General features: G+C 35.4%; 1 protein-coding gene across 1 annotated transcript in view; it reads left to right on the top strand.

The window, feature by feature from the left end:
* ndl (serine protease nudel) overlaps positions 1–17079 on the top strand; it is a 123796-nt gene that overhangs the window by 84341 nt on the left and 22376 nt on the right. The window contains exons 20-22 of the mRNA XM_081729538.1: positions 817–993; positions 1463–1700; positions 8131–8238. Coding sequence (XP_081585664.1) covers positions 817–993; positions 1463–1700; positions 8131–8238 — 523 coding nt within the window. The remainder of the gene's footprint in view (positions 1–816; positions 994–1462; positions 1701–8130; positions 8239–17079) is intronic.

Raw genomic sequence — 17079 nt, 5'->3', positions numbered from 1 at the left:
ATCTATAGAGTAGACCAAGTAGTTTCATAGCTCTGAATGAGATCCAACTGATATGATCCGCAAATGCATATATATATATATATATATATATATATATATATATATATATATATATATATATATATATATATATATATATATATATATGTCGAAGCACATTCTTTAAGGAAATAGAGATTGTAGTACATTTATTGGGATTTAGACAGATTCCAGGTAGAGCACCAATTACATAACATATCTATGTCAGCTTGTAGTGAAGCGTAGTCTACAGTGTTAACAACTCTGAAGAGTTTACACTCATAAGCGAAAAGCAATATATTTCAAGAAGAGGTCGAGAAGATGCTAGGTAAATCGTCCATATATAACAAAAGCGGACCCAGCACGCTCCCTTGAGGCACTCCGGATAAGACGGGACTAAACGGAGACACAGATCCAGGCGGAGTGACAAGTTGTTCTCTCCCTGAGAAATAACAATCTAGGAAAGAGATGAACGTACCATGAATGTTATATCTATTAAGAGTGTTTGTAAAGAAGCAACTTGGTATTTATGGTGTCAAATGCCTTTGATATGTCAAAAGTTATAGTCTAGTTAAGACTAAAAAGAAATTTTATCATGTGTGTAATAATCATTTTCATTGTTTTAGGATAGTCCAATGAGTAAACTGTCAAAAACTAGGTGGCGTAATTGGACAGATCTATATTAAAGAAACAACTGCAGTGTTAAATTATTTCCTGTTTGTCAAGTTTTCTGTCCTTATAATTATGGTTTCTTCTTAATGCTCCGTAACATCATCTTCTATTACTGTGTTTTGATAGACCGGCCAGTAGAAGCTGTTCCTGCTCCACCATGTAAAGGCCACCGCTGCCCTCTTGGACGCTGTTTAGACCAGAAGTCTTTGTGCGACGGGGTTCAGGATTGCAAAGACGGAAGTGACGAACCGCTTGAATGTCATGAAAGAACCACGTGCCAAGTTGCTGGCGATAAATCCTGTGGTAAGAAAGTTATTTACTAGTGAGTTATTGTTTCAAGGGAAAATAGACATGGGAAGATTATTTATTTTCTAAAAGGTATAATTTTACTAATAAAAGTATAGAACTGTTTTACAAGTGCACATACAAATTACAAATATCAGTACTTATAAGTCCTATTGCATGAGTGTTGTTTTAATATTCTTTTTTGACTTATAGAAAGCCTTTGACAGATAATCTAAATATGCGAAACTATCAACTATAGGAACTGAAGTGTCCGTCTGTCTCACTATCGACATGTATCAGTGCGAAAATGGTAAGAAATAATGGGAAAATATTTTGATGGAGATTCAGCTTCCCTAGAGTAAATTCCATCTCTGCTGGTTTCAGTAGTGACTCTCCATAATTTGCAAGTCGATCATGGTTTCATAATGTAAAAGAAACGTCACTTGATCTTAAGTCTACACTATTAATCTCTGATTTCTTGTTTCAGTGTGTAGTAAATCTCAACTGACTTGTAAGAACAAGCAATGTGTGCCTCTGACATCCTTTTGCGATGGGAAAGACGATTGTGGTGACGGAACGGATGAACCCAAGAACTGTAGTTGCGTGGCCTATTTGCAGTTGACGTCACCGCATCGTGTCTGTGATAGAAACAGAAACTGCTTTGATAAATCGGATGAGAGTTCCGGCCTCTGCGGTTGCAAAGACACAGACTTCAAATGTTCTCGGTAAATAAGATCTTAATATATTTATTTTGGTTTCTTTTCTTTGTGATATAAACATTCTTATTTTCTGTTTAAGATATTGAAATAGGCGTTGCATGCTGGTGGAGTCAGTACCTACTTTTTTTCTTTCTCTTTCTACAAATATGTCGCTTAGTAATTGAATTAATTCACTCATACTTCTGACATTGCTTGTGATTCTTCTTTTCTCTTGCATATGAATAATATAAATTCTAAGGTTTTGTTGTTGTTTAGTGGTAGGTGTGTTAAATGAACAGTCTTTCCTTGTATCACGATTTTTTAAAATCAATTAGACTGTTTCAATGTTAGGTGGCACTTTTATCGAAGCCATCTAAAAGTTTCTAAACTGGAAGCAATATGTTAAGGTTCTTTCCCTCTTGTAAAATTTTCTGACAGAAAAATAGATAACCTAGTGCTTCACTCAGATAGTTTCAGTGTTCTATGGCACTTTTATCGCAGACATTTAAAAATTGCTAAACTGAACACTATGTCCAGGTTTCTTCCTTCTTTCCTGTAAAACCCTGAGAGAAAAATAGATGACCTCACTTCTCAAACTTATTTTTTAAAAAAATGCTTCTTGGCAAATGTGTTTTGCGCAATTGATAGGATTATAACTAATTTTAATTGTTTGTCCTTGCTCTGAGAGAATGAAATGTAGTTCCAGATAATTTTGACACCTTCTATAACCGGTAGGGTTCGGTTCTCTTAATTGTATCTGTTCAGGGAGCCATCTCTATAACAGTAAGGTTCATTTCTCTTAATTCTCCCAGTTCAGCCGCCATTTTATATAACAGTCCTAGGTTAGTTCCGGTTCGGAGAGCTACTTTATATAACCGAAACAGATATTTCGATTATATAAAATAGTACTCTGAACCGGAACGAATCTAGAACTGTTATACTTCTTGAAGATATGATGCACAGTTTAAATGCTAAGCACTGAATTTAGATATCTGTCCATCCTGTGCGTGGAAATGGGAATGAATTTCTAAATAACTGTAATTTACTTTTTTTGCTAGTTATAGCTAGTATTTTAAACATGACAACGACATGAAATTTATGTTTTACAGATGTAATCGATAAAAGTGTCAGCAAATACTGAGACTGTTTGATTGAAGCGCAAAAACTCGTGATAAAAGTTCGTGTACTGTGACTGTTTATATTTGAGTTACGTATCATGTAGCAATAATTAGGTGTACTATAGCTTTTACTTTAGGTTATTTTTGAGTCATTTGATAGTTACGCCTTTGGCTTAAGAACCTGGAACACTAAAAATAATACAAATTTTACCATTTTTCTTTTGCTTGTTTTTCATAAATGAAAGGAGGCAATGAAATGCAACTTATTAAATCATAGATAATGCTATTCTACAACAGAAAATATGAACCTGAAGAATTTTCAGTGCTGCTATCCATATAAATTACAGTTGAGACAATCCAAATGAAATCGACCAATTTCCAGATCAAAGGTTGCTGACAATTTATATATATATACACCTTAGATTGTACCACATTCAAGGAGTTGAAAACGGGTATTCATTTATTTTTTGGCTGCGCAGGTTCTGTCATAGCGGCCATTTTGTATAGGCGCCGGAGCGTATCTTGAACTTTTCAGAGGCTTTTAAACGTTGTAACTTTTTAGGTTTTAAAGATAATGAGTTCAAACCAAAACCATATGAAAGATAATGGAATGGACATTATTTTGTGTTCTGTGCACATTTAGACGTACTTTAGAACGTTGAAAAAAAAGCTCTGAACCTTGAGGTTGGAAACCTAGAAATATCAATTTTGGAACGTACAGTTTGAAACGAAATAAACGAGACTCACCTTCAATTTTTTTTCTACGTAGAAACTAGATAATAGACAACGTCCCAAACAAGTTTCAGATCTGAGAACCATATACTTGATTTTCTGGAAATTTTTAAACATTGCGAATTTTAAAAAATTGCGTATTTTCACCATCAAATATCTCAGGAAGGACGCAAGTGAAAAATCTCAAATTTGCACAAATTAGACAATAGGTTTTCAGTAACATGTGGGTAAAATTCCATCACTAAGACTTGAGTAGTTTCTGAGTTATAAGTTGTTGCAATAATGTGAAATTCGCGATTTCAACAGCTAAAGAGATGTACAGGTTTAGTGTTGATAGTATCTCAGGCATACAATTTATCTATGTTTCATCAGAAGAAGTAAAGTCAAACAGCAAGAAATTGGAGATTTGCTACTTGTAAAAGAATTATTAATACCGGATCATATCATAGATTTGTACCTCTGACGAAAGCACAGATCAGATGTTATGAATACTTACAATCAGATGAATTTACTGATTCAGTACTTCAGTACATAGCATGTTGTCATTTGCACCTAATGATACCGTAGCCTGTATTTACGACGAGAAATGGTGGATTGGAAGAATTGAAGATATCAGCCAGGAAAATAATAATCTTTTCGTTCACTTTTTCCATCCCCATGGCCCAAGAACCTTTTCTAAACTATCTACAAATGACAAGGTGTGGGTGCCAATCACTAAGGTTCTCCGGAAACTCACACCCACAGAGTTTACGACTCCTACAGGTCATACTTTCAATATCAGTGCCAAAATCTGTACACAAATTAGTCAACTGTTTACTTCACTGATGTCTTAACAGCAGCAATATAGGCAGAAAAGAAATAGCAGACGCGTTTTGTTATTTTGTACAAAATATGATTCATAAATTGTGCACACTTTACCCATTTAACATTACTGTCGTGTTATTTTGACTTTTGTTACAAAGTTTATATCCACTCCTAATGGCGCTTTATGATATTAAGTCCCAGTGAAGAAGAAACTTAGAAACTACTCAAGCAACTACTCTGTGATGCAATTTTACCCGCTTATTTCTGGACAACTATTGTCTATTTGCAAATTTCAGATTTTTCATTTGTGTCCTTCCTGAGATATTTGATGGTGAAAATACACGATTTTTGAATATTTGCAATGTTTAAAAATTTCCAAAAAATGAAGTATATGGTTCTCAGATCTGAAACTTGTTTGGGACGTTGTCTATTACCTAGTCTCTATGTGTACAAAAAATGAAGGTAAGTCTCATTTATTTCGTTTCAAAATGTACATCAGGGTGGTTCAGTTTTCCAGAAGTATTTATTCTAATTAAAACACATCTTCAATTTGTGCCACTTCCTAAAAAGAGTTCACATACTAAATTTTGTCTTCCTAGTCCAAAATTTAGGGGTCCTCCAAAAAATTATTTTCTTCAAAGTAATTTTGAAACGTCTTATATGCAGATATACAACACTTTAATACGAAACAAATAACTACATGAGTACAACTTTCTACGTTATCTGGATACATCCATTTGTTTCCTCCAATTTTAAGGGAAATAATTATGCCCGTACAAAAATAGAAATGCAAAAATCTATATTAAATGAGTCTGCAATGCAGATAGCATCTAAGGATAAGCATGTCGCATTTGTAACATTTCACTTCAAACAAACAGAACAGATGACATATCTTTACGATACTTTGCAACCAACTTTAGAAGGTACTGTTTCTTGGATTTATCCTTTGTTAGGCAATTGTTAGCATTAATAGCAAGAGCCATCGCACGCTCAGGAATGTCGTTGACAATTGCCATGCCCTTGAGAGCTTTCTTAAATTCCTGGTCTATGTAGCATCATCGTACCATGTTGACGAGTCTATCGCGAGAAAAATAATACATTTCTCTTGGCTATTTGAAAGCATCGCATTGATGATCCTTCTCGTTTTCTCGGTGGTGCATTCGTGGAAGATTGTCAGGTTCTTCCTCTCCAACTATTGAATCCTTTCCCTTCTCGTGTGTCCAACTTATTCACCATCTTCCTTTTGTCCTGGTAAGAGACTCATTCGTCAAGAAAGGTAAGTCCCACTAACTCCTCCGAGAGATGTCTCTGAAGAGCATTTAAAGCCACTTTGTCAGTGACTCGATTTGGAAGACCAGCTTCAAGGTTCTTCATGAAGTCAAAATCATTTTCGGAGCGTGAGCAGTGATTGGTACTAGATGCTAGTATAAACAATACAAACGATTGACGAAGAAACTGACGTTTGTAACTGCCTTAAGTTCATTCGCAGCTAGTGTCAGCTGCTTCCGGAAGAGAAAAATCATTATCACATAAATAACCTTTGCCATTCACCTGGCATGATGGAAAGCGTAAGGGGTATTAATGCGAACTCCCCCTTCAGGCTATTCACCCAAGAAGGCATACGAAAAAACCAGAAATCATTTGTAATCGTCACGCGGATGTGCAGATGCTCGGGATTTCAGTTCTGTTAGGTCCCCTGATTCCGATAATCTTTCCCCCAGATCCGGATCATCGATTGCAGAACTCCAATAACCGTGGTCCAAAGAGTGTCATTGCTCCTTGAACCGAGTAAACATGGAGATATTCCGCCCTGCCGAAGGACCATATTTGAACTTGAAGACGTCGAACAGAATGGCTTCGACGACAGGCCATCCATAGGAGCTCCTTATCCAACATCTGCTGAATTTGATGCTAGTATTCGATGCTGTTGCGTCGAAGAAAAGTCTTTTAATCTGATCCTACTAGCTACATTTTAGGATTGCCGATCTACAGGCTTCGGCTTCAACTATACCTGTGCTGTTAAGGATTTGCGGCATACCAATCAGAACTTCTATGCCGTTTCCAGTTACAACCGAAGCAAACCTACGGACACTGCTACAATGGTGAGGATCAATGTGTGGCAGTATCTTTGTATCCCAGTGAAGTAGAAGTGTAATAGCCGGAGCTGTGGCAGCACCAGGTATTACAGACAAAGCCCTCTTTCCTACTTCTCATCTGCTCTTCCTTCGGTGGCGTCGAATGGAACTTGAGAGAGTCTTTCCTCCAATGTTTAGAGCTGTCGATTTTGCCACAGTTCCAATAGTTAACCATTGCCTTACTGTCGGATGTATTAAAGCAATTTAGTACTGAAGTTATTTCCGGGGTCAAAAGTGTATGAGGAGAATTTCCATGTGTATTTCTTCTTTTTGTCTGACTTGGAACCACATATTGAGGATCATCAGGATCTTCTGTATCCGACGACGAAGAAGAAAGATCAACCTTTGTAGAATCCAGAACGCTACATATCTTCTCACTTTCCCTCTGACCATATATTTCATGAAATATACATAATACTTTCAAAGATCAACTAAAGTAAACGTTTTGGGGAAGTTCTAAATTATGCTTATTCCAGTTTATATTTGGCACACATGTTCTCAATATCAAATGGAAGTAAGGCACAGTGTGTCTCGTTATGTACCTGTAACTTTTTTAAAACCCATTGATGATGAACCACCCTAATGTACAATCCAAAATGGCCATTTCTAGGTTTCCAATCTCAATATTCAGAGCTTTTTGTTTCCGACGTTCTAAAGTACGTCTAAATGTGCACAGAACACAAAATGTTGTCCATTCCATTATCTTTCATTTGGTTTTGGTTTGAACTCATTATCTTTAAAATCTAAAATGTCACAGCGTTTAGTGGAAGCCTCTGAAAAGTTCAAGATACGCTCAGGCGCCTATACAAAATGGCCTCTACGACAAAACTTGTGCGGCTAAAAAAAATAAATGAATACCAGTTTTCAACTCCCTGAATGTGATACAAACTTCAGTAAAAAATTAATAAAAAACTAAATTTTGTCAGCAACCATCATTGGTCGATTTAATTTTGATTACCCCTTGCTAGAATAACATTTCCCCCCAAAATCTAAGTTAAGGCAGCGATTAGAGTGACAAGCTCAACTGTATTTGATTACGTATTATGTTGTTCTGGTATCCTGTGAACTACTTTTTGAATAACATTATTATTTAATTTTAATAATTGTATGTTAAAACTATTTTGTTTATTACAAACTAAATACAACTATTATTTAAAAGGTAGTTCACAGGATTCCTAATCAAATGCAGTTGAGTTAGTTCCTTTAGTCGCTGACTTAACTTTAGATACGTGTTTTCTGTTGTAAAATAACATTATCTATGATTGTGGTAAGTTACATTTCATTATCTCCTTTCACTTATGAAAAACAAGCAAAAGAAAAATGGTAAATACTATTTCTCTTAAACTATTTCAACGAAATTAGCAGACAGCCTACATAGGTCACCCAATATCTTCAGGGCAATTTGAATCCAATCGGTCACTCACGGATTAACCCTGTGGTGTAAGGTTATAATGGTACACGGTGAGAGCTACTTCTAATGGAATTTAGGACACTGAGTTAAAAAGTGTTACTACAGAAATAAGTATTAATTGTACTTGCGTCATTAGAGGCAGCAATAAAGTATTAATTGTTACTGCTTTGAATAAGAAAAAGTAAACTATTTGTAGCCATGTGGTTAAAATATCGGTCATAGATATTTTATTGCATAAAATGTATTGATGATTTCAGGTCAGGTCACTGTCTTCCAATGGATTTTGTTTGTGATGGTGATAAAGATTGTCCTGATGGCGAGGACGAAGAGCAATGTGTTGCGCTTAGCAGCCACGGAAATCCAAAGTAAGTTCATAGTTTGCATGTAAACGTTTCCGTTTTTGACACCATTCTTAGAATATCTCTACTTACGAAGTCATGTCTCACTTTTTTTCCCCACGTAAGTATTTCCATGATCAGCGTATGGACTTGATTTCTGAATGAATGTTATATCTACAAATTAAGGGGTTTCACAAACTTCACGCGGATACTTGAACTCAGGGGCGTAAATAAGGCCCCGCAGACCCCGCATTGCGGGGGGCCAAGCCATCACGATGGGGGTCCCCAAATCGTGATGTAGGGCGTAGAGGAGGGGCCCCATTCCACGTTGTCTGCGGGGTGGCCCCCAAGCTCTTAGTTACGCCACTGCTTGAACTGTTGTCACTCACTGAATACGAAATACGACAATATTGGAAAATAAAAACCTTGTTACATACACACTACTTGAACCTAATATTATAAAATTTTGTTAGTTATTAGGTAGCATTTCATTTTGAAATACTCCTGTCCACATTTCACTTGGGCTTTTTTAAAGAACTTTTTTGTTCTTTCGTTTTATTCTGCTTTGTATTTTCAATGATCTAAGTAAAATGTTCTCAAACTTGTACGCAATAGATCATAGAAAGCGTTATAAATATATTAGTAACGGTGGGAAACCACCTTTCGTACAGTTTGAACAATGTATAAATGTTAGAATTAGGCCACAGGCTTCAATGACAGACGAGAGGGCATGGTGGCTCAATGGTAGAGTGCTTCCTTTTGGTGCGTAAAGTCCCTCGTTCGATCCTTAGCCAAGTAAGTTTGTGGTGGACAACATGTGCTCGTGGGTTTTCTCGGTGTTCTTGTCTCCTTCCACTTTCTCATTCCACCAATTCTTCTATCACTCATTCACTTGCATTAATCATTGTCTCCCTTATCCTAAAGGACATAATTGTGGTACGTTAAACTCAAAGATTTAATTTTACTTAATTTCATTTTCAATGGCAGACGAAATACTTGGTTCAATCCCAGTGGAAACCGCTATCAAATGGCATTATTTCCAATACCTCTATCGTACGGCAACTATTGACAAATTGCGTTCCTTGGAGATCGAAGAAATAGGTGTTCCTCCGGACAGTAACTTAGCATCATCGCTTCCCAATTATTACAAAATCGCTTATCCAAGAACAATATGATTCAAAATATATTTTTCGTTCCACTTATCTCTCATTAGCTTTAATGCTATTATTTACTTGCATTAGGTGGTAACACTGAATATTTTCAGAATTATTCTTTACTTGATTTTACTTATTGACATGGAGCTTGTTCCGTCTCAGAGGAAGATAATTTTGGGGTTTTACAACAGTCATTAGAAGGGTAATTTGGGATGCTATTAGCCACAGCAACTACCACTTTATTTCAATGTTTTTGTCTATCGCGCTTTTCTTTTGTTTACCCTCTCTTTTCCAGTCCTTGACTCCTAGAACATTGCCGTAAAACTGAGAACTCACTTCCAGAACTTATATATCACTCTTCCAAGGCTTCGGAACGGTCCTTCTTGCATATGGTTGTAACGAATGTATAGTTTGCGTTCAAACAAAACAATCTTTTTCTCCTTGAAGATCAAAATCTACGGATGACTTTATCTAAAAGAACAGTTCAATTTATTTCAATCTCCTGGAAACTGTGGCTCTCTGTCCTTTTGGAACTGTTGATTTGTTGGCAGCCTATGTAGTCGTAATGCCCTTTTCACAGTATTACTGCTGATAAGAAAAATTATTTTAATTTATAATTGTATCCTAATAAATAGTAATCCAAAGCTGGGATGTCTGGGGAGTATAGAAGATGCATTAATATTCACTGTTCATCAGTCTGGACAAGTAGTTATAAACTGGAACAGTGATAAAGTTCAAAGTTAATGTGGATATATAATAATCCATCACTTGAGTATTTATGAGAACATAAATGGTACTAGGAGTAATACTGCAGAATTTTCGAAACATCCAGTAGCGTATTTAGAGTTATTTTTAGAAGCGGAGCAGTGAGGGAGAGGGGGATTCATGTTTAACAATTTGACACCCGCACCCCACACACGGTATATAGATAGATAGATAGATAGATAGATAGTTGTGTATAGGATGTGTATAGGTATATATAATTAATTCTGGTTGAGGATTTCCTAAGGTATGCAGCTTCATATATAGTCAGTTTTCTTTCTTTCTTGAAGTGTAAAATCTGATATGATCGTTGGCTTTTAATTCATTTAAACAAACTGAAAATACTTTTCAGCAGAAAAAGAAAATTATATATAATACTTTTGACAAAGTGAATAGTCTCAAATATTTCGGATCAATATTAACAGACCAAAATCATATCCAAGACGAAATTAAATGTCGACTAAACGCAAGAAATTCGTGTTATTAAGTTCAAAATCTTTTGTTGTCGCGAATTCAGTCGAGGAATTTGAAGCTTAAAATATATAAAACGATAACTATGCCTGTTGTGTTGTGTGGCTGCGAAACATGGTCGCTTACTCTGAGGGATAAACGCCGACTGAAAGTATTTGAGAATAAAATCCTGAAACGAATATTCGGGCCCAAGAGGAAGGAGAATGGAGAATGGCGGACGAAGAGCTGCATTATTTATACGGTTTACCAAACATTGATAGTCATCAAGTCTAGAAGGCTCAGGTAGGCAGATCATGTAGCTCAGAATGGAAGAAAGTAGGAACGCTAAAACTGAAAAAAGGGCCCGTTGCCATAGGAACAAACGTTTCCATAACAACGAATCCCGTCACGGCTCGTCAATCTAAAACTGATTGAGGAAAAAAAAAGAATTTGCAACAAATGTGATGCATGGAATAAGTCGTGAGTGGGAACCCTTCACCCCTGGTGGGGATATTCATGAAGCTATCAGCTTATGTCTAATTATATTGGAATATATTACCCATTTCTTAATTTCGAACATACTAGGTTCGATCGAAACGAGAAAACTTTTTATCGGACTTCTAAAGAAAAATAAAATAAAATAAGTAAATACATGACCGTGTTTATTACATATAGAATTCCCAATCACGACCCCCTTTTCAGTTTTATTAAAAATAGAAGAAGAAGATGAAGAAAGGAAAAGGAAGATAGAAGAGAAAAGAGGTAAAGTAAGAAGGTGATAAAGAGGAAACTGTTACTGGATATTTTGAGAAATATGGTAAAGGGAAAGTGAATAATTATCGAATTGGGATCATTTCCAATAGCTATTGGGTGAATGTTTGGTATTAAGGTGATCAAAGGTAGACACATGTTAACCCATACATCCCCGACCTAGATCCATTTAACCCCAACTACCGAATTATCCCAATCTAGCTCTGAGATAGATGAGAAAGTTTAATTTTACCGTTTATTCAATATTTCCAGAAGTTCTAGACTAATATCCAATATTTGAAAAATGAACGACGAAGTTGATGGCATGTTAGAATCGACCACAGAGGAAAAAAAAAAATCAGAGTATCACATATTTGTCGAAGATTTTGACTTTCACAGTTCTCCCATGATGATCATTCGTTCAGGCTACTTCGGTCCTTTTTACTTCCTTCATAGAGCCAACTTAAATTAAGTTAGTATTGACATTCAATGACTTTAATTGCCAACTACCATTAATTATAATAAGTCACACATATATGTCAAAATAATTGGTGCACTTAATACTAAACCTACATTTCACTCACACACACATTCATACAGGACAATGTATACTTCGGGTTGTATTTACTTGAATTAAACTAACCTAACTACATTTCTATAGACATTTATTACATTTCAATAAAAGAAAACTTAGTTTGACATAACAGGAAAAATTTTATACATGAAAAGAATGTTTCATAAGCATGCACAGAAATCCACTACTTTCAACAAGATCAAATAACACATTTCTCTTTCTAGATATATTAAAAGTTGGATTACATGAAAAAAAATTCGACAAAAGACGAAAGACAAAAATAAAGAAAAAAAATTCAAAGGTCAATATATTTAAGATTCAGTGCAATGAATACATATCATTGCGGGAAAAAGAAAGAAAAAAAATATAATTGGTTAATCATTCTTTAAAAAAAAAAAACACTTTAGTAACATTTTATTGAGTCTCTGTCCCAAGAGGAGACATTTCGACAATTTTATGAGTCTTTGTTCTCACGTCGATAATAACTCCTTTTTTTTTTTAACTCTCTTTACGCACTGTGATTTGTGTCCATGAGAGTATTTAATCGTTTTTGTTTTAACTATAGACAAATAGTTGCTTCATATCACATATATATTTAAATTTCTCATTTCGTCACTTGACGCACTTGATATAAAATTTCAAAGTTTATCAAGATTTAAAATATCGAGTCCAGTCCCAAACATTGGGAACATATTTCCATATTCCTGTATTCACATTAAATTATTAACCAAATTTCAGTTCATTGAATTTAAGATCACTAATTTTTTCCTAGTATAGATCGTGTAGTCAAAAGATTCTAGTCTCTGTATAGTTAGGTTTCCGATCGTAGAGGAAGGATTTGTTTCATGGTTTACTGATAGAAGGATTCGTTGGTGGGGCACACTGTTTCGTAGCTTACTGATTTCACTATGATCTCGCAAATTAAATTTGGATAAGGATTAGGGTTATTCTTACTTTTCTTACGACCTGCTACTTGTTTTATTTACATGCAGTATTTAACATGATATTCAACTTTAATAGTTACAAACATCAATAACAACTCAACAAAATGTAATTTATTACAATTTACGCGGTAATACTATATATCACAAAGAGTTGGTTAATATCGGGTGTCAAAAATCTATGGCAACCTAACCAAACCAGGGTAAATACCGAGCCCTTCACATACATACTCGCATATATATATATATATTCATATTACTCAATATAATAAATTTCATTTTAATATCCATTGTAGTATTTCGTCGACATTTAATATCTACATAACCTTTTTATATTCGATAAGTATTCATATTTTATTGGCTCAAAAACAAAACAAAAACCCTGACTATCAAAATTCACTTTTTTTTTTCTCATAAGGTTGCAACATTGTACTTTATATGTAAACCCGATAATCAATAATCATTCTCAATTTACTAAAGATCCGCGTATAAAGAAATAGTTGGTGTTATTTAATAAGTTGACATAAGAGGTGGAAATACAACAAATAGAGCAGGCACGTAACTTTTAAAACTATGTAAGTACATATATAGATGTATATACAAAAAAAATCAATGTTATTCGAAACTAGTGGGCCCAAACTATTAATACATACACACTATATGACCAATCAATAGAAAGAAAAACCAGAAATCAGTCGTCAATGGGTATAATTTGTACGATCAATGAATAACAAATGTTTCTGGGAATCTGAAAGCATAGTGTACCTTCTCGTCAGTTTCTCTCGTGGTGGATTAAATATCGCGAAAATGGTCCTGAGATGTGCTGCAATACCTCCACGAATTGCATCCCTCGATGTCTCAGTTAGTACATACGATCGAAATAAGTGATATGAATATTGTATGTTTTCATGAGTTTCAGAAACCGGGGGGGGGGGGGGAGGTTGAAAAATTTGAAAAAAAAAAAACTCGAAGTAATGAAGACAGAGAGAGAGATAGAGAAGAAGGAAGACGAAGAATAGGGGCGCCAAAGACTTAAGTGGGAAATAACTAACGCTACAAAGATAAAAGTCGAATTTCGCTCTCAACAAAATCCATAGCCAAAATATTCTTAACATGCCAAAAGGGTGGTCTACTCAAATACGTAGACTCAAGGAGCGCCCTGCTGCCAAGGATGCAAGTTCTGTGTCCATCAGATCCCAATCCCACAAGAGTTTGGTTGTAAGATTGAAATCCGATCCCCGTATCCGGCCCAAACCAGCAGGGTCCCGAAAATCCTCCGGAAGGTTAGAGACGGCGTTAATTTAGAATTTCAAAAGAGAAAAAAAAAATCATCCGACCTCTTGGAAACTAGAAGATTCCAGAATAGTAATGAAATTAGAGTAATAGCTAAGATATCCCTAATTAGAGTTTGCCAAAATAAAAAAAATTAAATAAACTGGATTTTGAATCGGTGATTTCAATAACCAAACATCACCGATGGCTACCCTGCGCAGACATGCCACCGTCTGGGACGTCGTTAATTTCCCTCATCTAATTAAACTAAGAAAAGACATGAAAATACTTAAGGGGACTAGGGGTCGACGTCCGGGTACGCTAATGACATAAACATTAATTTAGTAGCAGTTGATTTAATCGGATAGTCCGAACTGAGCTATACGAACACTGCACAATAAATAAACAAGGTAAGCAACGAAAAAAAAAATCTCGGAGAGGCAATGAATGTTAAAGGTACAAATGACCGAAACCTGTACTTTTCGATGATCACAGGATATAGCAGTTGGTTTTCTTAATTATCATTTCTGTCACCCTTTAGAAGTAATTCCCACATGATGCTACCCTATCTATTGAAAGGCTTAAGATCCGGGGCTGTTATTATGAGGTACTTAAATGCGAAGTAACACACAATTCCCAACTACAATTTACTATTCAAGTAGCAAACTCGGTTGGATGAATGTACTGGTGTAGAAGTCAAAACGCGAGAGATTTTTTTTTTTTTAGTAAACATATTCATATTTTCACTACATATCATACACTAGGCCTATCCATTTAAATATAGGTGTCATCATCTCATTCATATTTTATATCATATTATTAATATATCATTACATTCATTCATTATCTACTAATTTTCGCGCGAAGTAATATTTTACAGACACCCTATTTCATACATTTTACACGCAGGCCATACACATATTTACATTACACAGTAATAAATATATATAATTATCACAATCTATCACGCTCAAACTACTACACGATAACATTCATCGAACCACGTACTCTTTGTTTCGAAGCACCCAAATTGTATTTACTTCGCAGGTAAAAAAAAAAAAATCATACGTGTATTCACTGAAAGTTAAATTGTCAACGATGATTTTATTTCTGATATGCCGACAAAACTAAAGCAACAATGGAATTTTCTACAGCCACGGGAAAAGAGAATTCAACACTACATCTTGAAACAAACAGCAACAGCATATGGGCCCCACTTCTATTAAGAAAATAGGTATTCTTTATTTTAATGGATATCTCAGTTACTACTGGACCCAGCAAGCTGAAATTTTCAGCACAGTAAGATCCCATGCTATCCCATATGAATGCATACTCATCCGAACCGAAAACCACGTCCACGGGATGCAATTCAGAAACAAATGGCCAAAATCAAACAACTCAAATCACCAAGTCATGCGACGTCGCAATGTCAACAAACAACCAACTACCGAAAACAGACACCATGGCGCTGTAGTGGAGGCATAATCCACCGTGTACCGAAACACATACTTGCACTCATCAATCAGAAATTCAATATTCACTCCGGCCCAGTATACCTCGAGTCAGACACATGGCACCAAATTAACGCACACCTACACACTGTCCTAACCGAAAACTCACACACTCACACAAAACCACCAACTACACACACCACTGTTAGCACCATACATAAAGACAACTAACTAAACCAAACATGCACCATTCAATTACATGCATGTTGACGAAAAATACTCCTTTGTTGGTATATACAGTCGGCTCTATTTAATTTAGGGGGGCAAAATGAGAAAGGTAACCCTAGGTCCAATTGACCTGACCAATTGGTTACATAATTATTACTAAAGATTGATGCCCTGGGGGCACCTTAACGAGGTTTATTAAGGGACCCTTCCCCTGAAAGGGGAAAAGGCCCTAAAATAAATAATAACTAACCCATTCCCCCGCTAGAATTGGTTCAATTTGGAAAAGGGGATAGGAGCCCTTTTACGCTAGCTTAAGCTGCCATTCTGAGAGTTAACATTGCAAAACCTACTACATACAGACACTTAATAAAAAAAAATCACATTTAAAATATACACTATAGAATATACGAAAACAGGTCGTATTTTCCCTAATCCCTAATTGAATTTGAAATAAAAAAAAAAAGTAAAGTCACTCTTTCACTCTGTCTATTCTAGTTGGGCAGCAAACATGGCTTCCTAGTAAACAGAACTGGATGTTTCACTAACTTATTGTTTCTTTACGAAAAATGTAGATTTTTTCCCTTTTTTTGGGGCTCCTACACAGCCTTCAATGTTCAACTATGAAATTAAATCAGATTTTTACCTGAATTCTATTAAAATCCTAGTCCTTTTACCGCAGATATGTAGGCGAAATTATAAGCTGCGCCTCGTAAGGTGTCTTCGATTATTCTGATAACATTGCGCCGAAAACGCCAGAGGTAGGAGAATTCCTCCAATCAGAACGAAAACTTTAGCCGCGGAAATTACAAAACAAATAGAAATTTGGCAAATCCAGATATAACCGGATCTGAAAGTGACTATGGACTAGTGAGAGGGGGTGAGGGAAAAGATTAGGTACCTGGCCAAAATCTACATTGGTCTGAAATTAAGAAAATTTATATCCAATGACGGAACTATGTTTCGGTATGACGTCAGAATGATAAACCTTGTAACTTTTCAACTTATATATCCGAAAATGGGATTTACACTTAATCAAAATATAAATAAATATATTATACAGTGGGAATATGGTTACTAATGAAACCTTTCGATTCATTATATTTAATTCGAAGTAAAGAGAGTAAATAAATTGTGTAACTAAACCGAAATTGAATAAAAAAAATTACTAGGTACAGGGTGCGTAAAAAAAAAGTTGCCATTACTTTCAACTGTAATGGTACATTACAGTTTTCCCCGGCCCATTAACAAAATTTTGTTAGAATAACAAAATTTTGCTAATTGGGAAT

Source organism: Thermobia domestica, chromosome 10 (genome assembly GCF_964235325.1).
Source record: "Thermobia domestica chromosome 10, izTheDome1.hap1.1, whole genome shotgun sequence".
NCBI classification, from domain to species: Eukaryota; Metazoa; Arthropoda; class Insecta; order Zygentoma; family Lepismatidae; genus Thermobia; species Thermobia domestica.
This window is presented reverse-complemented; position numbering and strand designations above follow the sequence as displayed.